Source organism: Myodes glareolus, chromosome 21, assembly GCF_982192425.1.
Source record: "Myodes glareolus chromosome 21, mMyoGla1.1, whole genome shotgun sequence".
NCBI lineage: Eukaryota > Metazoa > Chordata > Mammalia > Rodentia > Cricetidae > Myodes > Myodes glareolus.
The window spans coordinates 64,310,659-64,335,787 of record NC_142046.1 but is presented as its reverse complement, the minus strand read 5'-3'; the positions used below and the strand labels follow the sequence as shown (position 1 = coordinate 64,335,787).

Sequence of the window (25,129 nt, the reverse complement as noted above, 5' to 3'; positions counted from 1 at the left end):
GTGTAACCTCAGAATTTGCCTGGTGTTTCAGGATGAAATGGGAGGCAACCAATAGGTGTTGCTTTCAGCAAGTCCCAGACATGCCTTGGTGGTAGAAAAGTTTGTCATTCTTTAATCTGTGTGTGTGAGAGAGAGGTGGGGGGGAGAGGGGGGCTCTGAAGCTCAAGCTGGCCTGGTATTTGCTATGTAGTCCAGACTAGGTTCAAACTCATGGTGATCCTACCTCAGTCTTCTAAGTGCCGGTATTACAGGTGATCTACCATGTCTGGCTTACTATGTCTTTTTTTAAAAAAAATTATTTAATGTATAAGAGTGACCCATCTTCAAGCACACCAGAAGAGGGAATCAGTTCCCATTACAGATGGTTGTGAGCCACCATGTGGTTGCTGAGAACTGAACTCAGGACCTCTGGAAGGGCAGCCAGTGCTCTTAACTGCTGAACCACCTCTCCAGCTCCCCAATCATCCTTCTTAAAGTCCCAGCCATGTGTGGTGAGACAGGAGTGGAGATGTGGAAAGACAATAACCCCCTCCCTCCAGTCATAGACACACACCAGCCAGTCTTTCATTTCCCTTTTTATTTCCTCTAAGACCTGTAAGAAACAGCACCTGGGAGGGAACCCGCCCTCCAGCCTTCACACCCGATCGGGACACAGCCAGTGCTTCAGTCTCTCCTGCAGGAGAGGTTGCCTGTGCGTGTGCATAGGGGGGATGTGTGCACACTTGGCAGCTTGAATTTTAGGATAGTGTGTTCACCGATCCCGTGAGTCTTCAGGAGACAGCACCACGGAGGCTCCTGGGACAAACGTGGAGAAAGGACAGCCCCCGCCCCACTCTGGTTTCCTCCAGTCCAAAAAGATGGCCCAATAACACTGGAATAGATGCTGCCTTCCGTTCATAGACAGCTTGCTTTGGAGAATATTTTTAAGAGCTGTTTTTTGTTTTGTTTCCCTTTTTGCAAAGCCCTACAAAAATAGAACTCTCTTAGTATTTATAAATCCACGGCCCCTTGGCTCCACTCACACGATGCGGGCAGAAAGCCACTGGGGCATTCCCTTTGCTTTATCAAGCCTTGGTTGCCGGTCCTCCAAGTCCCTCAGCCTCAGGAGTCTATGTAGCCACCTTGGAATCATTGAGCACCTTCTGTGGGTCTGGTAAACTGGCGGTATACTGTCTCTGGAGACGGGACCGGTAGTAGAAGAGGTAGGAGGGCAGAAGGAATCCCAGGAACGAGAGGATCAGGAGGCCCAGATTCACCTTCGGAGCGTGAAAAGAACAAAACCAAATTAGGACTAGCAGGGTGCATCCTCTGCAGGGACCTGCCTGAGCTCCCAACATGGAGGACAAGGCAGCCATCTATACTCCAGGTCCAGGATCAGAAGAAACGTGGTGACTCCTTCACCAACATCTCTGATGGTCAACAACCCGGCAAAGGGGCTGAGGCGAGAACATTGACGTCTAGGGAGTGACAGTCACACCCCACGATGCCACGCTCTCTGGAATCTATGCACCAGAAGCCTGGCTCACACCAGCTAGTAGGATCCCACTAGAGTGTCTCTGGCATGGTCAAAGAAACTGGGGTGGATATCTAGGCAGCCTGGAGCACAGATGATCTGCCACACCCAGGACTGTGACCTTCACGAGCTCCCTCGAATCACATGCTACTCCCTAACTCGCGTGACTTTGGGCGAAGACTTTTATCTCATCTGAGTACCCCCTTCACAGGTCTACTGTGGCAAAGACTAAGTGAGAAGAAAAAGAAAAGGCCGGCATGCTTGACACAGCAGCCGCTCAGCAAGTCGGGGGTGGGGGCAATTTGTCATAGTTCTTTCAGAAGAGGGGCCTCGTACAGGAGCAGGCAGCCTGCCGCTGAGCAACCCAAGGCAGGTGGAGAGGAACCCTGTTTGGAGAGTACTGAGAGTCTACGTGAACGGGAGAGGGTACCGGAGCGCAGTCCCGAGGGCTATGACCAGGCCAGCACACAACTTAACTGGGACTGGGGAGATAGAGCAGTGGAAAAAGCTCTTTCAGCACATAAACGAGGATCAGAGTTCGGATCCCCCAAATCCATATACATGCTGAGCGGGACCCGCGGTCCACCTTTATTCTAGTTCTCTGGAAAAAACTAGGAAACTAGACCACCCACATTGCTAAGCTCCGAGATTAACTAAGAGACCCTGCCTCGGTGAATAAGGGGCGGAGCAGTCAAGGAGTGCTCCTAGTGTCGATCTGGGGCTTCCACACACGCGTGCACACATACACTCAAGCATGTGCATGCTCATACATGCTTACCACACACATGACTTTTTTTTTAAAAAAACAAAATAGAAGAAAATCAGACCCTTGGCACCAGATCAAGAGAGAGGCTGACCAGAGGCTGAGAGACATGTCTTTCACTCTCTGGGAGGATTCTGATGAACAGGCAGTCTGACAAGCCCACATTAGGGGTCTCCAAGGCACCTGCTGGCCGAGATGCCAGGAGAGGTTCTAGCACATTCCAGCCCCGCCCCTTCCCCAGCACTAGGACGTGTCCCCTGAGCTCTCACCCAGAAGGGGTCTCCATGCAGAGGTCCCACCATGGCCATGAAGAGCGGCTGCTGCAGCAGAGCGAACACGGCACTGATGAGGGACTGAAGGCCTGTCAGTGTCCCGAAGTGATTGGATGGGAACCTGAGAGGGACAGCCAAGAGTCAGAGGCAGGACCCCTCTCAGTCCAGCACCCACCCTGTTCCCTCCCCTGTGTTGGCCAGGAAGAGTGTTCCTCGAAGAATTCAAGTCTGCACATACCCTTGCGTCTCTAGCCTCCGAGGTCTGTGTCACTTCAGAACCAGCAGGCTGAGATCAATTACCTACTGTCTGTGTGGTCCACCTCTCTGTGCCCCACTTCCTCCACCAGTAGCAGGGAGAGGACAAGCCTCACTGGGTTTTTTATGTTATTTTTTTTTCATAAATGTTTACTGAGCTTCTCCTACATACAGACACTGTTCTAAGCGCTGGAGGAAAGCATGAACCAGACAGACATCTTGTAGCTGTAGCAGTGGTATAAGCAAGATAAATGCATAGCGTGTTAATGCTAAGAGCTAAGCAGGAAAGCTGAACGAAGACGGGGGCCAGGGGCTTGCAAATGTAGATGAAGCGGCCAGAGGCAGTCACACCAAGAAGACAGATAGATGTGCCCCTGGAGAAGCTGAGGAAGTAAAACCGTAAACCTTGCAGGTAGCTGGAGGAAGAGTCAGGCGGGAACATACTTAGGGTTTGTTTACAAGTTGGCTCTTGAAGCTGAAGCAGAGACAGGGAGACAGGAAAGGAAAGGGGCAACGAGACCCTAGGCCCAGATCTTCGGCCCTACTCTGAGCAAGAGGAGACGGGAAACCACAAGTCATCTGAAGAGTGGTGGCTCCTACCTAGTGAGCCAGTCCATGTTAAAGGGGGAGTGGGGAGGTGGGTGGTGGTGGTGCACACCTTTAATCCCAGCACTCGAGGAGGCAGAGGCAGGCGGATCTCTGAGTTCGAAGCTAGTCTGGGCTACAGCGCAAGATCCAGATAACCAGGGTTACACAGAGAAACCCCATCTCAAAAAAACAAAAACAAACAAAAGGCAAAGTGGGGAAGGCAGCAGCTAGAGGTGATGCAGCTTTGCAATGATCCGTGCTTGAGATGAGAGTGGGCCGGAGTGTCACTGAGGCAGTCAGGGCCGGGAAAGCAGAGGCGGGACCTGTGAAGGGTGGAGCCCAAAGGATGGCAAATCCCCTGCAGATGAGTGTCCAGAGAGAAGACCTCAAAGGCAACTGAGAGGCACTGGCTGGGACAATGTAGGAGAGGGGCTTCCCTCCGCTGAGACGGCTACAAGGAAGTGCAGCCAAGCACCCACCCAGAACCTTCCAGGGAAAGGACACGGTGTGATGTGATCCACGCAGAGAACTCTTTCAACAGTGCCTTGCAGTTGGCGTGAGGAGAGACGGAAACCAGCGTTGTTCATTGGGACACTATAAGAAATCTCTACAAGACAGGCCCGGGGAAGGAGGCCTCAACCCAGGTCCAGGGCCAACAAGTTCATCAGACTAGTGGTGTGGGAGAATTGTCTGTATTCTGTCGATCATGTTTTAAATAAAACGCTGATTGGCCAGGCAGGAGGTGTAGGTGGGAAAACCAGACAGGAAGTGGAAATGATGCAAGGAGAACAGGAGAATTCTGGGGAGGAGGAAGTTGATTCGTCCCACTTCTACCCAGATCACCGAAGCAACAGGATGTGAGCTGCCCCACTGAAAAAGGCACTGAGCCACATGGCTAACATAGATCAGAAAAATGGGTTAATCAAGACATGAGAGTTAGCCAGTAAGAAGCCTGACCTAATGGGCCAATCAGCATTATAACTTATAGAGATCTCTTGTGTGACTTTTCTCTGGGACTAAAAGCTGGGGGGCTAGGCAGGACAGAAACACAAACAAACAGGCCCGGCCCTTTCATGTTACAGACTAGGCTTTCCCCTTTTCTTGAGAAAGACATCGTAACTTTGGCGCCTCTGTGAATAGACAGTGGGCTCTCTGTGTTCACTGAGCTCCTGCCATGAGAGCTTCCATGATCACTTTCCCTCTCACAGTCGAAGAAAGGCCAGGAGAAAGACTGCTTTGGAGGAAGTCGGGGCCCTTTCAGCTCTGGCTAAGAATCCCTAACTGTTCAGGCAAAGCTCCAGAGGGCAACATGGTCCATGTGACTCACACGGCAGCATAGAGACCTCCGCAGGCTGAGTGGAAGAAACCACGAACTACGGTGTGCAGGACAAAGGCCACCAACTGAAACCCGAGAGAGAGAGAGAGAGAAGAGGTCAGAAAGATCAAGGCAGAGAGGAGAGGGACACGGGCTTTGCTGGTCCACTTACACAGTTCTACCCCGACCCGACCCCCACCAACACAATCTACTAGGCAGGGTCCTGGAGAACCCAGGAAGCAGGCCTGGAAAGAGGATACTTCTGGAGTATTCAGGCCCCAGTAGAGCATCTCCATAGGGGAAGCTCTAGAAATGGAGGAGTGGAGGAAAGCAGGTACCTGCAGGTGTAGGTTGCTGATGAGGCAGATGACACCAAAGCCCACAAGCAGAATGTTGGTCAGAGTGAAGGCATTGATGGCATTGGTGAGCTTTTGGATCTTTCGGTAGCGTGGTCTGGTGAACTTGGTGGTGGTCCCATCCCTGAAAAGAACAGGCAAGTCACTGGTTGCTGCCTGGAACTCCTGGAAGCTCCTTGGTACCAGTCTGGCCCCAAGCCCTGCTGGTGTGCCTGCAGAGTTCGGAAAGCAACCAAAGCTGAAAACCATTTCTCTGTCTAGAGAGATGGCTTGGGAAGTGAGGTGCTTGCCTCGCACAAATAAAAATCAGAGTTCTAACCCCTAAAGCTCATTAAAAAAAAATCTAGTATCATATTATACACTTCAATTCTGGCACTCAGGAGGCAGAGGTAGGTGGAGCGCTGTGAATTCAAGGCCAGCCTAGTCTACACGAGTGCTAGCCTGTGTCTAAAAATAAATCTGGGTGTAGTGGTAGTACCTGAAAACTCACTGTTGGGAAGGTGGAGATTGGTGGGACCCTGGACCTCACTTGCCAGCCAGTCTAGCCTACAGGGCAATCTCCAGGTCAATGGAGAATCTATGTCAAAAACAAAGCCAGCATGGGCAGCACCTGAGGACCAACAGCCAAGGTTGTCCTCTGGCCTCCACGTGCAAGTGCACACTCCCTCTGGCCTCTATGTGCATGTGTACATTCATGCCTGCATAAGCACACCTGGAAAAAAGAAAGCCATTTCTCCATAAGTGTGGTTTTCTCCCTGACTAGACAAGCAGCAAATGGAGGGGGTGTAAATTGGGCCCACCCCCAGAATGCAGGATGTCTAGAAGCCCAGGAATTGGCAGGAAGGTGGAGAGGGGTTTCCCCATACCATCTTCCCCATTGGCCTGAACCGAAGCAGGTGCCACTCTGGGCACAGCTTGGCATGACCAAGAGCTCTGGGCCAGCTCAGAAAAGAAGGGCAACAGGCTGGGATGAGCGCAGACTGCCCATCTGTCTAGGGTGACCTCAGCAAATGAGCCTTGGCACCTCAAGAGTGGAATGTAAAGAGAAGGCTGGAGCCTAGGAAACAAAGGGAAGCCACTGGGTCCATCCTCGAATGCTTTTCTCCTAGTCCCCCTCTCCCACATTCTCAGGACAAAAAAAAAAGTCAGGAGTTCTGAGTTTAGGATCCAATTTCAGTCTTCAGCCAGCAAGATGCCCATGGTAACCCTGGGCCTTCCTCTACGACACCAGGCTCAGTCTGTGACCACAGACAATGACAGAAATGGTGGTAGTTACCACTCAGACTGTGTCAGAAGACACAACAGCTCTCCCCTTTCTCAGAACTCTGTCAGGAAGCCACCTTCCATACCAAAAGTGTCCCTAATCCAAGCCACATTGGAATGCCCTGAACTTCATGTTCAGTTACACAAGCAAACTCAGGAACACTTCTCCAACCCAGACACAGACAGGTTCAGATGGCACAGCTCTGGCAGGAAGACAGAACACAGCCTCATGGGAAAGCCCAGGTCAGGTCCATCACGCTAGGGCATGCCCAGACTCTGTACCCTCAGCAGCTGTAGGGAATAGTCAACATTTGTTGTTTGGAGACAGGGCCATGCATTCCACAGCCATGGACAGCTGATAGGCCAGTCCTCCCTTTTCCTAGCCTTTGTTTTCAAACAGGGTCTCACTCTGTAGCCAAAGAAGGCAAAGGACGACGATGTAGCCCAGGATGACCTCAAATCATAGCAACCTCTTGCCTCAGCCTCCTGCCCCACACTAAGACAAGCTTAGGAGTGTACGAGTGTACGCTTTGACAAGCTTAGGAGTGTACGCTTTAGGACACTGGTTCAGGAGCCTGCTGTGTGGTCTCAGGCTGGTTACTCGGTGGTACACCCCGGTCTCAGCATCTTCGTCTGCCCATGAGGAACCCTCAGGAACTCACCTGCTAGAGACTCAAGTGACACAAAGTGCCTAGCGCCTTCCCAGCCCTCAACTAGAGGCATCCTTATGCCAAACAGGCCAAGTCTCCTCCAGCCTGTTTCCCTATCTCCAAGAGGTCTTGGACCTCTTAGGAAAATGACGTGGGATACTATATGCCCAAGCCTGGAGGAAGGGGAAGCGGCTGCCTGGGCTCGTCCTGTGGGTCACCTGGGATCTCCGGAGGAAGCACCCTCATGCAGGGCGCCCTCGGTCGGATCATCCACGCAGTCCTTGATGCGCCAGTCCATGATGTAGCCAATGAGGGGGCAGGTGAGAAGACACAGCAGCTGCATGACTCCGAAGATGGAGGAGTAGAACTCAACTGGGCAGGAGCAGAAGCGGAGTCAGGATGCCAGCGGAGGGACAGGATGCTCCAACAGCCTCCCTCTGATCCCCCAGTGAGAATGAATCCTGCCCAAGGAATGGGACACGGCCAGGGACCTGCCTTTATCTCCCTACCTGTCTCTTCCACCTTTTGTCTTTGCTCATTCTGCTCTGTAGGGAGAGGAAAGACATGGTGAAGGAAAGCTGAGCCAAGTGGCCCTCCAGTCCCGCCCTCCACCCCTCCCACCACCCCCCACAGGCTTTCCGAAGAGCCTCACCATGCTCCCGGCCACCAGTCACGAGGAACTCGAGTATCTTGTTCATGGCAGCCATGTAGAATATGACGCGCAGCTGGGTCATACACATGGTGACGAGGCTCCACAGGAAAATGGGGGAGCAGAGGCTCTTGCGAAAGGGAACAGACTCTGGGGAGACAGTGGGCGAGCGGTCAAGCCCCCGGACTTTCTGTTCCCCAGCTTACATGGGTCTAGCGGTGCTAAGACGGTGACTGTGGGACTCTAGAGAGGAATAAGCTTCTTGAGAGACAAAGGGTTCGGGCGCACTATCCTGCTAAGCTCCGTGACAGCCTCCATAGAACACGGTTAGGCGACCTAAAGGCTTCCAACATCTGTGAAGCAGCTGCTCTGAGTCACATATGTGACAAGCTTTATTTTACCAAATCAAAATTTTCCCCTTTTTGAGCCAGGCTTTCCCACATGGTACAGGCGAGGAAACTCTCTCTCTTACTCTCTGTCTCTCTCTCTCTCTCTCTCTCTCTCTCTCTCTCTCTGTTTTTCGAAGCAGGGTTTCTCTGTGTAACAGTCCTGATTGCCTGGAACTCGCTTTGTAGACCAGGCTGGCCTTGAACTCACGGAGCTGGAGCTCCGCCTGCCTCTGCCTCCTGAGTGCTGGGATTACAGGCATGTGCCACCAACGCCTGGCTCAGTCTCCTAGTCTTAATCATCCTTCCATAAGGTTGAGCAATTGGATGATAAATCTTATGGCTGGACCCGTCCTGCACCTTATGAAGAGCTTGTATTGCCCATGGAGTCTTCCTTCCGGTCCTCATAACGAACCTCCCTGTTGGGTGATGGTTTCAGAGATGAAGGAAGGAGAGGGTGAGGACCAATGATGACGTCACACAAGGAAAGCAAGACTCAAGCTTGCACTCCAAGGTCGATGCTCCACCCCCAGTCACCGAGCCCCACAGGGAGTTAAGGTACTTTTGGAAGTGAACTTCAGGTTGGTGCAGCTCTTCCTATGGCCAGCAGGGGGTGTAGGCATGCCGGACAAGGAAGGCACTGTCTCGGAGCTCTGACTTGGCTGGGAGATTGATTATAACTCAGTGGTGAGCAGAAACTCAGCTGCCTCACAGGTCAAGAGGTTTTCCCTGTGCTGTAAGCTGCTCCTACCCTCATCCAGAGGATCCAGCAGGGTACCCCGAATCTGAATTTCCCTGGTGTCATTGAGCATTGACTTCCATATCTACATCCACAGAGGGTGTTGTGAAGACCGGGGAGGGTTGAGGATACACCCTACCCTACCTGCCCCCCTGGGCTAGAAACCTGACCAGACACTCACTCTCACGATGTTTTTCTGAAGTTCCAGAGATATCCTGGGATGAAATAAAGGCATCAGCCCCCTCCTCCAGGCTGGGGGCCTTCTGACTCAGCCGCTGGCCCACAATGGTTACATGGGTGTAGAAGCGGTCACCTGTGACCTTATGGTCCAAGGCTAGCCCAATGAGTTTGATCTTCTTCCTGCCAACAGTCAGACCAGAGCATATGAGAGTTAGTCGTGCGAAGCCGAACTTCAACTGTCCCAGCCTGTCCAAGATAAGCACCTCTTTATCTAGCACTGACATTCCTAGAAATTAGCTCCAATTGCTGCCTCCATCTCTCTTGCTCAGAGCCTGGCTTGGGCACCTGCTCATACAGATATCCAGAAACTGAAGGGCAGATGAGTGCTTTCCTCTTGGTCTATTTTTATGGAGGAGGTGGCATAGCAGCTTCAGACACCAGCTTAGCCAGGTCCCATCCAAACTTCGCCTCGCCTCCTTTCAAGGCTAGAACTTTAGCGAGTCCATTTGTCATTAATGGAGTTAATAACACATTTACATCTACAGTCACTTGGGAGTCAGTACAGCGTGTGGCAGATAGTAGGCTCAATAATGTCAGCTATGTGACTATTACCTTCTGAGCTAGGTTCTGCAGCACCGCTTCCCGCTGTCGGTTAACTGAAAGGGGACTGGAAGAGGCTGGCATGCAGCTTGCCCCCACAAAAAGCAGTATGCTAGTTGGCAGTGTCTTGTTTGGGTCCATGGGACACTTCACACTAGTTCAGGGGTGGGAGTGGGGTCTCCCACTCTGACCTTCTCCTCCAAAGTCAGAGGAAATATTACCATTAATAACAAAGCACTTGTTGACTACCTACTATGTGCCAGCTCTACTACTAAAAATAAAATTAAATTAAAAAAAAAAAACAAAACACCAAAACACCCGTGAGCCCATGGCTCGGATGCAGAAGCAGAACTGGGAAGTCTGAGGCCATTTGCATAACCGAATTCGAAGTCCAAGTGTAAGGGCAAAGCTGGTTCTGTCTATGACATCCTCTTTGCCCTGGCCTCAACCCTCTACTGCAGGGGGCAGGGGACAGGAATCCAAGTCACACGCCAACCTCCTCTCCCAGCCTCTCACGTGTAATCAACTTCCTCGGGGGCAGGAAAGGCTTCTGCGGGCCAGTTGAGAGCACAGTTCAGAAAGATAAGACAGGCCAGGCCAGACCAAGTGAACATGATGACCATGAAGGACACTCCAGCATCGTAGATCAGCTGTTGGGGAAGGACAGGCCATGGAGGAAGAAGCCAGCTTGCTCGGGCCCCACAGAGGCAGAACCCTTGGAGGGTTGGGGCCTCCAAGGTCTCTTCCATCCCATTCCTTATACCCAATGTGCAGGCAGAGAAACCAAAGCCAGAAATTGAAAGTCAGACCCAGAAAGTCTGCTGTTCCATCCCTTCCTTTACCTGAGCTCCACCAAGGGGGCGTGGAATTATCCTTACAAAGTACTGAAGGTGGCCGCCACTCTCTCAACATGACTGGGAAATCTCAGTGTTTGCCCATGACTCCTTAGAAATGCTCACTTTTTGCACACACACACACACACACACAAAAATGTTTCATATCATATGCACAGGGAAATTAATGTTTTGGGTTTAGCTAGCACATTTCCTCACAGAGAGGCAAATCAAACCTGAGAAGCCTTATCTCACGACTCCCAAGTGCACACAGGTGCACGGGCTGCAGAGAGCTGAAGTAATCCAGCAAGTTTCTAACCCCAGAACAAACAGGTTTCGAATGGGCTGGGATCTGATGCAAATGGGACAGCCCCTCTGATAAGAGAATTGTTTCCCATTGTCTTCCCTGACAGTCCCCTACTGAGAGCTCTGGTCACTGTGGGAGAAACTTCCAGTCTTCCAGGAATTTGGGCCTTGTGCTCTTCCTTCTGGGGGCAAGACAAAGCCTCAATAAACAGCACCCCTTAAGCATGTAGGGATAACATAGGACTCCTCAAGCCTACCCACCCCAAACTCCTTTAGAGAAGGCATGCCCACAAAACTAACAAAATAACTCCTCAAGGTGAACTCTGATCTGGTGGAAAGGGTGCTTGGACAAACTTGACCAAGGAGGAAGTAGAGGCCTCCAGCCCACCCCAAGCTCAGGCCTCCAGCTCCCAGGCCCATCAGGCTGACCTGACCAGGATCTACTCTGACAGATTTGCCTGTGACCTTAGACCAAGTTACTCGGCCTCTCCAGTGGGGAGATACAGCCCAAATATCTGGCCTCCTCAATGTAAAAGCACCACTCACCCAGCCCCATCCAATTCCGGTGTCAAGGCAAACAGACAAAGGAAATGGTTCAGCTGGTAAAGTTTGGGTCTCTATCATACATGTAAAGGCAGAGTGTGGCTGCACACACCTGCAACCCAGTGTGGGCTGTGGCTGTGGTGTGGGAACACACAGATCCCAGAGGGCTTCCTGGCCTGCTAGTCTATCTGAAACCATAAGCTCTTTGTTCAGTGAGAAACTCTGTCTTAAAAAACAAGACAGAGAGTGAGAGAAGAAGACCCCATTATCAACCTCTAGCTGCCACATGCACAAGCATGAGTGAGTCCAACTGTAACACACACGCGCATACACACGTACAGACACGCACACACATGTACAGACGCGCACACACACTCACACACATGTACAGACACGCGCACACACGCACACACCCGTACAGACGCGCACACACACACATACAGACACGCACACACACGTACAGACACGCACACACCCGTATAGACACGCACACACATGTACAGACATGCACACACAGAGACGCGCGCACGCACACACAGACATGCACACACACTCACACGCACAGACGCGCACACACACAGTGAAAGAAGGAATATGACAACCCAGCCCTACCAAGGGTTCCGTACCTTGATTCCAGGGAACGTGATGGCCGAAGACGCATAGGAACCAATCATGAGGGCCATGAATGTGGAGCGCAAGTTCCCGAACATGTTGGGCAGCTGAAGCAGAGGAGCAACTCTGTGAGCTGGTGATACGCTAATATCATGCCAGGCTTCCCTGTCTTAGCACTTCACAGAAAAGCTCCGGGGCTACAGTATGGCATTTCTCAATGTGCACGCTAGGAAGGGCGGACCCAGAAGACCTACAGAAAAGTCCCAAGGGAAATCCCACACTGGGGAGCACACTCATTCTGATCCCCTCTAACGCACTTCTGATATTTTTGGGCACCTAAAAGGGTTCCAGAAATACCCCTAGAGAGAACTTTTAACTTTGTCTCATCCTAGGACTGCCCAGGGTTTTTATCCAGGGGACCCCTTTATCCAGTGACCCCTGGATAACCCCCAGGAGCAGGTGAGAAGAAACCCTGATCTAAGGGCAGGAGAGCTCACTGAGTTCAACTCTCAACACCCGCACAGTGGCTCACAACCTGTCCATCATTCCTGTCCCAGAGATCTGATAGCCTCTTCTGGTCTCTGCAGGTACCAGGTAGGCACATAACGCCCTGACATGCATGCAGACAAGACATATATGTGACACAAACAAATAAAAAGTTTTTTTAAAAGAAACACTGATGTAAGCCGACTCATTTCTAACACGAGAAACTGAGGCTGTGAAGGGAAGAAGAAGACTCAAGTTCACAGCCTTAAAGACCTCCTCCCTGTCCTGTCCCATCGAGGCTGTGTCTGTGGATGACCTTATCACACAAAGGTGACCTATAATCCTCTCTTGGGGCCCAAATACCACAGCCTCCAGGCTCTGCTTACCCAGGAAAAATCATGGAAAGACCAGGAAGGCCAGGATGAAGTGGTGGGAGCTCTGATGTCCCAGAACGCCCACCAGCAATGAATTAATTGATGGTGATATGTTCTGCTCACTAACAGTGTGCCAGGCCCTCCGAGAAAGGGAAGGCGAAGCCCTCAAGATCATCTGTATCCTCCTCTCTTAATCCCACTGACTTCCAGGGTTAGGAGACAACATAGCTAGACGGGACCTTAGATGTCATACAGAGGTCACAAGAGCAACGGCTCAGTCAAGGAACCTCAAACAGTGATGGGAAGTAAAATATTTAAACAGAGAAAGGAGTTATCCTCGATCCCAAGAGCATAAAGTAAGGGGAGGCCAAGCAGACTCCCCGTTAGAACAGAGGTTTCGCTAGCGCCCTCTCTCTGCCATGTTTCCTGCCTAGGACATAAGGGAAAGATGCTAGGTCTTAGATCCCAGTCCCTCGAAGAGGTTCAGCCTCAGTCTAGCTAACCATAGGCTCACCCAGGAGGTAGCATATTGGCCAACTGGCGTTAGTTAGCGCCTGCTGCTGGTCTGAAACAGCAAAAGGTCAGGGTCAGGGCAACAAGCGGAGGGGCGGGGTGTGGCGGACGCCAGGCCATACCATTGGCTGGAGATGAGGGGACGACCGGAAGAGGAGCGCAGACAGGCAGGCCCTCCAATCCCATCCACGACCCAGGGCAGGGTCCAGGTCAAGCCTCCGGCTCCAGCCCCAGAAGAGACTTAGAGACCGGAGTCAATTTGCACAGCGGGAAGGGGTTGCTGCACAGAGGGTGGATTGGAAGGGATCAGCTTCCTTGAAAGTTGTGAAATGTGTCCCCAGCTGCAGTTAAAAGCAGCTGCTGGGATGAGAAATTCGGCCAAAACATCCAGTTTGGCCGCATCAGAGATAAACAACCAGAAACGGCCCAACGGGGACTCTTCTTTCTCACCGCCACCCTGCTAAACTTTTAACCCGTATATCCACAGACATCCACAAATACATACGGTAAAAACAAACTCACACAGATACGTCATAGGCGGGGTCACACGAAAGCGGGTCAAAACTAGTTAACTATTTGTAAATTCACACGAGCGAGCGCAACCTCGCACATGCCTGTTTCCTCTCAAGCTCTTTCACACACTCCCCGGAATGTGGCAAAAGGTCCACGCGGCTAAGCTGCTCCTTCAACCTCGCGACTACTTGACCCAGCTGAGTCTTCTTCCCAGTAGTTATGACTGTTGACACGATTTATTAGTGTGCTTGCTTGTTGGGTTTTCTGTCCCACCCCTCCCTAAGTCCCATATGGAAGCTTCTGGGAGATGAGGACATAGTCCTGTTTGTACTGTGGACTCCGTGCAGGAACAGAGCTCAACCAACGCTCACCGGCTCAGTACACACACAGAGAGCCTCACCCACGCAGAGCTCCGTGCCTCCCGTTAGCTCCCCACCTGCACGGTTTGACACACAGGCACTTGATCTGGCTACTTCTCACTCGGCAGATTCTACAGTTATTTTTATTTACGCGAATGAGTGTATCTGTGTGTGCGCCATGTGTGTGGTCCCCTTGGAGACCAGAAGAGGGTTGTCAGTTTCTCTGGCGCGCTCGATTGATAAGCAGTTGGGAGCTGCATGACTTAGGGAGGGCTGGCAACCAAACTCTGGTCCTCTGCAAGAACAGCAAATGGTCTTAACTGCCGCTGGGCCTCTCCAGCCACCCTTCACTCACATCTAGCCCCGCCCACTCCCAGGTGTCTGGGTGGCTGCCAGGACGTGTCCGTAATACTCACAGTGAGTGAGGTAAACGTTAGGCAGATGCCAGCAAACCCGTTCAAGGATAGTGCCAGGAATATCAACGGAGACAGAACTGGGAAGAGAGAGAGAAGGACGGATGAGGACATTTGTGGAGCCATGGCGTCAAAGCCCACTCTGATCCCCACGCATTCTAGAGACGGCAGACGGCTCACCATTAGTGTCCCGAGAGGCCAAAGCCATAAGGGTGCAGGATGCGGCAAAGCAGGCACTGTAAGGACACAGAAAAGTGGGGTGTAACTTATTAGCCCCTTCCATCCCCTGCATCATCTTCCTGGCCCGGCATCTCCTCCACAATCCAGCCACCTCACCTGCCCACCAAGCGCAGGGGCCGGGGCCCGAAACGGTCCATGAGAATCCCCAAAGGCAGTGTGGTAGCGCTTAGCAGGAAGGAGCCAATGGTGAAACCCAGATTGAGCATCTTGTCCTGCTGGTCACAGCTTGGCCACTGGTGCGGTTCATCTTGGGTGGTGTTGGTCCTGTTCTCGGCTGAGGAGGGGATGGGAGGGCTCAGCACAATGGAAACAGGAAAGCAGCCTGGCCCAGGGGTCCTGCCTTCCGATTGAAGCCTCTGATCTGAACTAACCAGGGGTTCCTAGAGTTAACACGGAGTCCCACATGCTCTGTCTGGGATGGGAAAAGAGCTCAAGAGTAAGGGCAGTTTAGCATCTGGCCCTGAGAGAACTACACACGTTCTCAATCCGAGGCTTCAATGAGCTCAGCTGAGAATGTGGACACCAAAGTGTGTACCAGGTTGTGATAGTCGCTGGGGAGCACCGGTGGAGAACACCCCAAATGAGATGGCAAAATCGGGGGCTTGTTCTCCAATGCATGTAACAGGAATGCACATAAAAAATAGGGGAAGCCTCAATAAGTGATATTGATAGCAACAGCTAGTACTGTTTAGGATTCAGTATTCATCATTTACTACCTAGCATGAAACTATGTTCCAGACACTGCTCTGCACAGATCCTGTGAGTCACACAAGCTCCCAAGGGTCCATTAATAAAACATCCCATCCCCCACATGGTGAGACCAAAAGTACGGGGCAGGGGAGGGAGGGCTTCAGCTGTGAACTTGGGAACTGGGACAAGGTAAAGCAAAGGGCCAGGAGAGGGGACAGAGGGTGACTCTACTTAACTCTGTGCATTGAGCCATGAGGTGGCTGGCTACCTCCAAATCGTTTCTGGGTTGTGCTGCCAGGGTAAAACAGGGCATACCTAGGAGACAGGCCAAACAGGATCTCCATTCCCACTGCCCACCTGACTAGCTATGAAGTCTCTCGGCCAGGGAAACTCCCTCAGTCGGTGCCTCAGGCTCCTTGTCTATTAACAAGGGCAGAGAACAAGCAGCCTCAGCTGGAGACAAGGGGGAGCGTTTCTGCACAGTTCCTGGCCCAGGGGAAAGGGCTGAGGCCCATTCCAGAGCTTCAGAAATAGTTGACAACGAGGTTGAACACAGACCCACCAGATCACACCCTGAGACTGGAAGCTCTGCAAAGGTTTGTGACAGGGAACGAATGGATGCTGGTTTAGAGGAGAGGAGGGCTGTTTGTAGTGACCCATGAGTGTCATCCCAGCCCTTAGGAGGTTGAAGCAGGAGAATTGCCTTGCAGTCCGCCTGAGCTACTTAGTGAGTTCCAGACCAGCCTAAGCTTTGTGTGAGGTTCTGCTGAGAGAGAGAGAGAGAGAGAGAGAGAGAGAGAGAGAGAGAGAGAGAATCATTAACTAAAAATACAAACATGGTAAGCTCTGTGAAGGGACATGACTGTGCCTGGGTGCTGAGAGAGAGGGTGGCCCTAGACCCTGACTTCAAGTAACCTCAAGCTGTCAAAGGACCTACAGGTAGCACAAGGTTAATGAGATCTGTGTGTTAGCATAGAAGGAACATAAAGATGGGTCAGATCTGAAGAGCAGGCTGCCAGAAAAGGAACTGCCTTGGGCAGTACCAACTACCCTGGGAGGCTAGGGCCAGGGCTAGGATACCTGGAGGAAGGACTTAGGGGGTTCAACCGCTCAGCCTTTGAGGTTCCTGCTAACCTCCTTCCTTTGCTATCTTTATGAACGCCACCCACTTCTCCACCGGGTCTGTCCACATGGGAATATTCTGATTGGTCACCAGCATTGCAGAAGGAGAAGTCAGAGCAAAGGCCACAAACAGGTGACCACCCCCCGATTCTCTCTCTACCCGTGTTTTGCTAGACCGCCAGCAACTTAGGTTGAGCATCATGTTAAAGAGAAATCCAGTTTTCTATTTCATGGGAGCTTGGGCGCCTCAGCTGGACATGGTGGAATGCAACCACAGCCCCAGCTACTCGGGAGGCTGAGGCAAGATGGCTTGAGCCCAGAAGTTTTGGGCCAACCTGAGCAATATAGTAAAAAGAGAGGGAGAAAAAGAGAGAGGAGGAAGGGAGAGAAAGCCAAAAAGACCTAGCTGTTGCTGGCCTCCTCTTCCGCCAGGATTGTTCTCTTTTGAACAGGTTTATGTCTGTCTCACAGCCCCCAGACGCTAGCTAGCTACCTCACACCTGCCCTGCTGGCCTCATTTATTATTATTCTCTTGCCCTACACGGCAGGTGAATCTGTAGCCCCTGAGTTAGACAATTTCATCATCAAATGACAAGTTTCCTCCCAGGTAATCTCATGAGTTTGCAGAAAACACTTACTTTGTGCCAGACCAAAGCTCAAAATCTTTACAACAACCCTAAAAAGTTAATAGAGAGGTCTGTATGATAGATGATGAGGCTCCCAGAAGCAAAAGCACTCAGCCACCTAGTGACCGACAGGGGCCTCCCGTTCAAGCTCAACAGAATTTCCAGAGCCAGCAGCACAGATTTGCCACACCACCCATGCCAGCTGTCCCAGAGGCCAGCTTGGAAACTTTCCCAAGTATCTTCTAATGCCAGTAAATATGGGTACCCCGCTCCAGGTACCCAGCCCAGCGGGCTGCTGACGGCTGCTCAAGGCCTGCTAAAATGTAATTTTTTTCTGGTTTAATCAGTCAGCTTCTTGGGAGTTCCATATGAACTGGCTCCTGAAGCCTGATCACTCTGAGTGGCTGGTTAAAGAACTTGTGTCCAGGAGATACAAGTCACAGCAGAATAAGTCTGGCATCCAGCTGCCCCATTTTCACGGAGGGATGATGCGCGAGCAGAGGAATGCGAAGGCCCTCAGTGAGCGAGTGAGGCTGCTGGGTTGACAACCAATGAAAAGGAGTCTCCACCTCTATGCTCCAGCTCTTACTCCTGATTAGCTGGGTGACCTACACACATCACAGTTGGCCGTTCACGCGACAGGGCCACTCAAATTGGGGTTAGGTAGTATATGGAGTGACTTCTGAGGCTCCAGTTATCAGTTGCTTGTGCATTAGAAACATGCATGAATACATGTATTTCTCAGGAATATATGTACATATGTATATGTGTATACAACATCAAACCCAAGGTTACACCACACTTTAAATAACAGTAACAAAAAAAAAAAACAAACCAGTAACAGAAATTCCAAAGGGAGCTTGTAAATAAATGATCGTGTCTGAGAGACCCTGGGAAATGGATCATGGGTAAGCATGCACCTCTGGTCAAATTCTGGCCTCACTAGCTATGCTGTTGAAATCCTCTGAGCCCTGGTCCCACCTCTGAAATGGGGACAGTGGCCTGAGACCCCTGGATCTGAGGAAGGGCTGAGGACCATACAGGCAGAGCAAACTTAAAATGATTCCGTTTTCCTTTTCTCCTACTCCATGTTTGCATCCTTATGTTATTTTCGTGCTGGTGATGTAGTCATACCGCCAGAATACCTCAGGATGAAGTTCTAGCTGGTTAAGTCTTGTCTATGGCACTGGGAATGGGATGTTGGAGCCAAGGCCTGTGCTCCGTTAGAGATAAGAAGTTTAAAGACAGGCCTGATGCTAAGCAGAGTAAAAGGAGTGATCCCCTCAGAGTGAGACCCCACCCAGCTAGTCCTGAAGCCTGTGAAAGGAGAAGACCTGAGGGATCTGATGCCCAAGAAGCCAAAAAGCACCAAGGAGTCAAAGCCGAATGCAAACGTAACTTAAGGAGGGGGCCGGGTTCCAGCCCCAGCAGAGTTTGGCAGCCTCAAGCCCAAGCCCGTGGTTCAAGAAGGATAGCGGTAAATACATCCATGAATCATTCTCTTTTGTTAAGGAAAGTCACTGAGCCCAGGTGTGTGCTAGGAAGTCTCTACCTGGAGGCCCAGAGAGAGCGTTTCCTGAAAGCTATGAAAAGGGAAACTTGGCTGCACTGGAGACCCCAAGCTGCCGGAGATTCCCGAGCCATGGATGGGATGTCAGCCAAGGAAAGCTGCCAACAGGGAGTGGCACCAGCCCAAGAGAGAGAAGCGGGATGCAGTCAACAAAGTGGGAAGATGGCGGGAGATGGGAAGAGCCCTGTGATACGTGGCATGAGGTTACAGGATTTGGAGTTTGCCCTGCCGGGTTTCAGTCTCCCTCTGGTCCAGTATCTCTTCATCACGCCCCTTGCCTCCTTTGGGGAACGGGCAATAAATATTCTGTGTCATTGCGTGTGAAAGTAGGTTGGTGTGGGAGAATTGTCTGTAATCTGTCGATTATATTTTAAATAAATGCTGATTGGCCAGGCAGGAAGTATAGGCGGGAAAACCAGACAGGAAGTAGAGGTGATGCAATGAGAACAGGAGAATTCTGGGAAGCAGGAAGCTCCCTCCAGCATTCCTGCCCAGACCACCAGAGAAGCAAGATGTAACCTGTCCTGCTGAAAAAGGTACCAAGCCATATGGCTAACATAGATCAGAATAATGGGTTAATATAAACTACAAGAGTTAACAAGAAGCCTGAGCTAATGGGCCAATCAGTTTATAACCTAATGTAGACTCTGTGATTTTCTTTGGGACTTGCTGACTGTGGGGTACTGGGCAGGACAGAAACCCCAACAAGCCGGCCCTCATGATACAGTAGGTAATCATTTTGAGTTTACAGGGGTTGCAGGTAAGAGATTGCCTTGAATCTCGGAAGAGACTTTAAATGTAGAGACTGTTATAGTCGACGGGGACTCCTGAAGTTGGACTGAATGGATTTTGTGTTATGATGTGGCCCTAAGTCAAGGGGGCAGACAGCAGAATGTGGTGGTTTGAATGGGAATGGTATTTGAATGTTTGCTTCCCTGTCGGTAGATCAGCTTGGGAAGGGTTAGGAGGTGGGTCACCTGGGGTGGACTTAGAAGTTTCAAAGACTCCAGCCAGACCTAGCCTGTCTCTCTCTGTGTCCTGCTTGTGGGTCAGATGTGAGCTCTCAGCTACTGCTCCAATATTCCCTGCCATGATGGCCATGGATTCACCCTCTTAAACTATAAGCAAGCCCCCAATTAAAGGCTTTCTTTTGTAAGTTACCTTGGTTACGGTGTCTCTTTACAACAATGGAACAGCAACTAAGCCAGCTGGACGCAATCGTCAGCTATTGGTGGTTGGGACATACAAGCTGTTCCTCCTTGTTCTCCTCCTTACCAGCTGGGTGACCTTAGGGGAAATGCCTAGCATACCCCAGGTGCAGGTTTCTCTCCCCAAAATGGGTTTTACAAGGAAATCTGAAGACCTAACAGAGAGTTAAATATTTAATGACTGCTAGCACTTTTTGTTTTGTTATTGTTATTAGTGTGTCGTGACTAAATTTTAAGTAACCGTCCCCATTAGCTCCCACCCCAGAGTATATATTGGGGGGAAGGTCCCCAAAACATAGAGTGTGACCAAGAAACCCCAAAGCCTGTACTAATATCAACCTCAGTTATGAGCTTGACATTTGCTGAGCTCCTCAACTGCTTGTTCAGGCCACCTTTTGAGTCATATATTATTCTGTGGCAAGAAAAATAACAGTTATGCAGGTGAAGACCATTGCAGAAAATCACGATCAATGAAAATGCAGAGACCAAGTAGCCATGTGATGCCTCATTATACATCTACCACACAACTCCTACGCCTAAGGCCCAAGGATCGTCATGGAAGCAGGGACAGAGGGTTGCAAGGGCCAGAGGAAGAGGAGGATTGCATCTCCTGGAGAGGTCAGCAAGGACTCACGATGGGTGAGGCACCAGGAAGCGGAAAGGGGTGCTTCTGATCAGACAGAACGAGCAAGACAGAACAGGCGCGCCATCCCATCCACCAGCCTGCAGAGCCCCTGAAACGAGGAGCTGGGGAGAGGCGCTGTCCGCTCGCTGCTTTCTAAAAAGGCACAAACACGCTCTGGGAGAAAAGGACAGGCGTTCACATCGTTTACCACAAACAGCCAGCCTCAACCACACACCTGCTTTTGAGCAACTCAAAACATCATGTCAGTACCTCATAAGATCAAGGATCTGAATGGAAGCGCCTAAACCACAAAACTAAGAAACACACAGGTGCAGATTTTTGTGACCTTAAATTTAGTCAACAGTTTCTTAAGCAGGATGGAGTAGCAGAATAAAAAAAAAACAGGCAAATAGGATTTTAACAACATTCAAAACAGATACACACACACACACACACACACACACACACACACACACACACAAAGAAAAACACCAAGGTTTAAAAAAGAAAAAAAGAAAGAAGTAAAAGAAAACTACATAAACAATTTAGATATATAAAGAACTCTTACACTTCAATAAGGGAAAGACAGGACTATACAGCTCAGTGGCAGACTGTATATATGCTTAGTACACGTAAGGCCAAGAGTCCAAGTCTAGATAAATAAACAAGCAAATAACACTACTTAGAAACAACCACTGTTGGGAATGTGGAGAGACTGGAACCCCTTATACGCTGCTGGAGAGAATTTAAAATGTGGTACTCATTTTGAAACACATTAAAGTTACCTTCATAACCCAGCAAGACACTCTAAAATAAATACATAGGCACGGGAGTATTAGCCTTCACAACCGAAAAAGTGGAAATAGCCCAGGTGCCTATCAGCTAATAAAGAAAAGTCATACAGGGCTTAGCTTGTACGTGGACAAAGGGTGGACCAAGAAGACGTCATGCAAAGTGAACGAAACCAGCCACAAAGACAAGATTCCATTTCTAGGAAATGTTTCGAATAGGTATAGCTGGTATTCGTCACAGCCAACCTACAGCGGAAAGCAGACACGTGGTTGCCTGAAGAGAAAACAGGGGGGCTGGTGCTGCGAATGAGTAAAGGGTTGATAAGGTAAATGCTCTAATTTAAGGGGTGACTATGTGAGACCGAATACACTATAACCTATTGTATTGTATGTTTTGGTTTGGTTTTTAGAGACAGGGTTTCTCTGTGTAGCTCTGGTTGCCCTGGAACTAACTATGTAGACCAGGCTGGCCTCAAACTTACAGGGATCGGTCTGCCGCTGCCTCCCAAGTGCTGGGGTTAAAGGCGTGCACTACCACCATCTGGCTTATATTGTATGTTTTAAATGAAGGATTTAGATATAATTGTAGGTCCTTAAAAGTTTTTGGGAGTGGTAGAAATGTAAATATTGGCTGTTGTAATGAATACTGGAATGTATCAATTTGTCAAACATCACCAAAATATACAAGGTAATTTTCTGTAGAGTTAACTTAGTGAAACCCTACTACCTCCAGGTGCAGAAGTCAGGGAAGAAGCCACTGCATGGGCTATAGCAGACATAAAGGCCACCAGGCAACAAAAGAAAGGTTCTCTCTAGTCTCCAGGGAAAACTCAGAGGGATTTGAGTTTGTGGGGGTGGTCGACCGTCTCTAAGGTTCCCTGTCACTCCATTCCACCTCAGTCTTCCTACTCCTCAAGAGATCTACCCTGACTTCCTAGACTGAGGCTAACTCCATCATCTCCAGCCCCACCCTTCAGTAACTGGGGCCAACTACAGGGGCAGGGTGCCATACTTGGGTGCAACCCATTGCTTCCTTAGAGATAACTTTGGCAGGGGTGGGGCAGCCACCATGGTATAGCTGGTGCTGCAAATAAGAACAGATATCACAACCTTCCCACCTCCACCCTCGAGGAGATGGCTTTCCGACCTTCCCCACTCGCAGTATAAGTTTGAGGCATGGGTTGAGCTGGGGAACCAGGAGAAGCCAGACGTTTACAGTTGCCAAGTATTGCTGAGTCTCACAGCCACCCCCACGGACAGATATCACTAATGTCCCTAGGTAATGGATGCTCTATGTGTAAGGAACTCACTGGTTCAATGAGGAGGAAGCTGGGATCCAAATCCCTAGTGGCCTTCCTTCCGTTCTTGCTCTACAACATGGCGGAGGCGGGAGAAGGGACAGAGGGAGGCACACCAAACTGTACCCCCACACAGCTCTTTTGCTGAGTACAGCACTCTCCTATCCCGGGAAAGAAAAACATCCACGGAGTCCTAGCCACCAAGTAAGGAGCCCCACCCCACCCCCCACCTCCCGGATGCAGGCAGGCAAGCTTTGGCTGCAGTTACCGTTCTCAAAGAGTTTAGGATTCCCACTCCACAGAGACCAAGTTGATTGACTTGGAAATCAGAAACCCACCACCGATATCCCTTCTAGAGGAAATAGGGCTGTTAACTGTATGCAAATGGGTGATTTGTAAAACTCGGGACTCCAAGGTCCTGAAAGTGCAGTCCCGTTTGTGTGCCTCTGCTTGGTCTCATAAGAACACTCTTGTGTGTTGGTGATGTCGCTCAATGCTTGCTAGCTTGCAAAAGACCTGGGTTTAACTCTTATCCAGGTAGGTACAGCACTTCAAAGGATCTACATGCTACTCTATAGACTGGAGGTTGTCAAAAGCAGTAGTCTCAGGACTTGGAGGGCCAGCAGGACACCGGCATTCAGGGACCACTGAATCAAAGAATCCTAACGGACTGGGCACATGAAGTTGGAAGAAGTCAAGAAGTGAAGCTGTCCAATTCCTATTTGCCCAGTGTCCCAGTCTTGGGCTTTGTCTCCGCCTGACCACCTGTCCTTGCTTTCCAACTTCCTACCTCCTCCTTCTACCGTTCCTCGCGGTCCTCACCCCCAATCCCAAACCCTTCTCAGATATACCTGGGCACAGACTGGAATAGAAGCCTTCCTTCTTGAGCATGATCAGCAGGGAGGCCCAGCCCAAGAGCACCGCGGAGAAGAAGAGGTTCTCCAGCACAGCGGTGCAAGCCATCCACCAGCGCCTGCCGTACGCCTGCTTCAGCGTGGGGGCCATGGTGGCCGAGACTCTGCAGAGAAACAGTGCGCTGAGAGAAGGACTTCCTAGCGGCCCTTGAGAAGGGTACTCCATCATGGTGGCTCCCGAGACCCCCGGAGCCAACCCGAGATGGAGCCCTCATGGGGGTCCCATAGAGCCCGGTGTTGCGGAGCTGGCTCCGCGCGCTCTGGCAGTGCCAGGGGAGAACGCGCCACTGGCCCGGAGGGCACTATCAGGAACTAGAAAGAGAGAAGCAACTTCCTGGCGCGCTGCCGGGCTCATCTACCCGGGCCAGAGCGCACAGAGCCCGCTCCTGGAACCAAACCCCAAGTTCCCAAAGTCTCCCAAAGTCAGCAAGGGGCGGACCGTGCTCTGTAGCCACCGCTGACCCACGCCTAGCCAGCCTCTGGCGCCAGATCGGACTCTCAGAAGCGGGCAGGAGGCGGAAAGGGAAGTCTGGGGCTAACCCGAGACCCTCTATTCTTGTTACGCCTTTCATTCTACTCCTCCTCTCCAGTGCCCGGGTAGAAAAACTCCTCCCGCTCGCCGCAGCCGGCGCTCGAGTCCCTCCGGTCTCCTGGGCCAACCCCAAAGCTGCCACGTGGAGAGAGACCCTGGGCGGGCCCCGTGGCGCCCCCGCGCGCCCCTCACTCCGCCGCGCGCCTGGGAACCCGCCAGCCCCTAGGTCCCGGGGAGAGGGCTGCGGCTCCGGCAGGAAATCCTGTGCCTGCAGACTTTATAAGGACAGTGGCGGAGGATGGGATGGCTGGCGGGCGGGTGTGTTTACCAAAGGGAACGAAGAAATCGGAGTTCGCCCGGGCCGCGGTCGCCACCGCCAACAAGGGAGGCGAGACCCAGGCACGCGGAGAGGGGACACACAGGGAACAGCAAGCTAGAAAGATGAAAGGGGAGGAGACGCTGGCCCCTTCTCCAGGGGGTGGTCAAGCTTCTCATCTGTAAAATGGGGCTTTCGATTCAGTGATTCCCCGAGGTCCCTTCCCAAAGTGACAACTGTGGCTCTAAACAGAGTGGACTAGAAGAATGGAGGGGTCGGAGAGAGGGGACAATATGCCCAGTGTCTCAGGTAACAGGCGCTTCGAGGGGACCTGCAGATGTGGCTGGGTAACTTTCAGCTGCACCAACTGCTCACCTGTCCCCGGCAAACTTGCCTCCCGCAACCGCTGACACCCGGGGTAACACAGAGCCTCCGCGGCGCTCCCACACTCCGGATCGCCGGAGACCCAGGATCCCAATGCCAAGTCGCATCCACGCGGGGGTCTTCCGGGCGTTCCAGACCCAGTCGGCCTCGGAGCCTGCCGATCTCTCCTCGTCTGCGCCCTCGAAAGAAGCGGTAGACCTGGGAACCGTCCGGGCGCCACAGAGCCGGGAAGTCGGGAAGCCGGGGCATGGACTACCGATCTGCCGAGTTGATTGCTGTATTTACAGGCGTCCAGAGCGGCGCCCCAAGGTGGGGGCGGGGGTTCCCTTCCC

At 51.4% G+C, this 25,129-nt stretch overlaps 1 protein-coding gene across 2 annotated transcripts; it reads right to left on the bottom strand.

Moving 5' to 3' along the window:
* Positions 1 to 562: 562 nt before the first annotated feature.
* On the bottom strand, positions 563 to 25,056 carry Slc43a1 (solute carrier family 43 member 1). Of its 2 annotated transcripts, XM_048426271.3 has the most exons (15): positions 24,789 to 25,056; positions 23,503 to 23,669; positions 14,818 to 14,995; positions 14,662 to 14,717; positions 14,485 to 14,561; positions 11,838 to 11,930; positions 10,046 to 10,179; positions 8,931 to 9,109; positions 7,628 to 7,774; positions 7,485 to 7,520; positions 7,194 to 7,347; positions 5,045 to 5,186; positions 4,719 to 4,792; positions 2,546 to 2,669; positions 563 to 1,256 (listed from the first exon to the last, which is right to left on the bottom strand). In XM_048426271.3, the coding sequence occupies exons 1-15, from the start codon at positions 24,902 to 24,904 to the stop codon at positions 1,110 to 1,112; spliced, it is 1,824 nt and encodes a 607-aa protein (XP_048282228.1). In that variant the 5' UTR covers positions 24,905 to 25,056; the 3' UTR covers positions 563 to 1,109. The 2 variants fall into 2 exon arrangements, with proteins under 2 accessions (XP_048282228.1, XP_048282229.1); XM_048426272.3 differs by lacking the exon at positions 4,719 to 4,792.
* Positions 25,057 to 25,129: the final 73 nt, after the last annotated feature.

Bases quoted from the DNA above. Each gene is read 5' to 3' on its own strand.
- Slc43a1 (XM_048426271.3), bottom strand. From the start codon at position 24,904: ATGCGACTTGGCATTGGGATCCTGGGTCTCCGGCGATCCGGAGTGTGG. The intron at 23,670-24,788 runs GTGAGCAGTTGG...GTTTCTCTGCAG, and splicing joins GGCAAGTTTGCCGGGGACAG to AGTCTCGGCCACCATGGCCC. The intron at 9,110-10,045 runs GTGAGAGGCTGG...GACTGTTGGCAG, and splicing joins CCCGAGGAAGTTGATTACAC to GAAGAAGATCAAACTCATTG.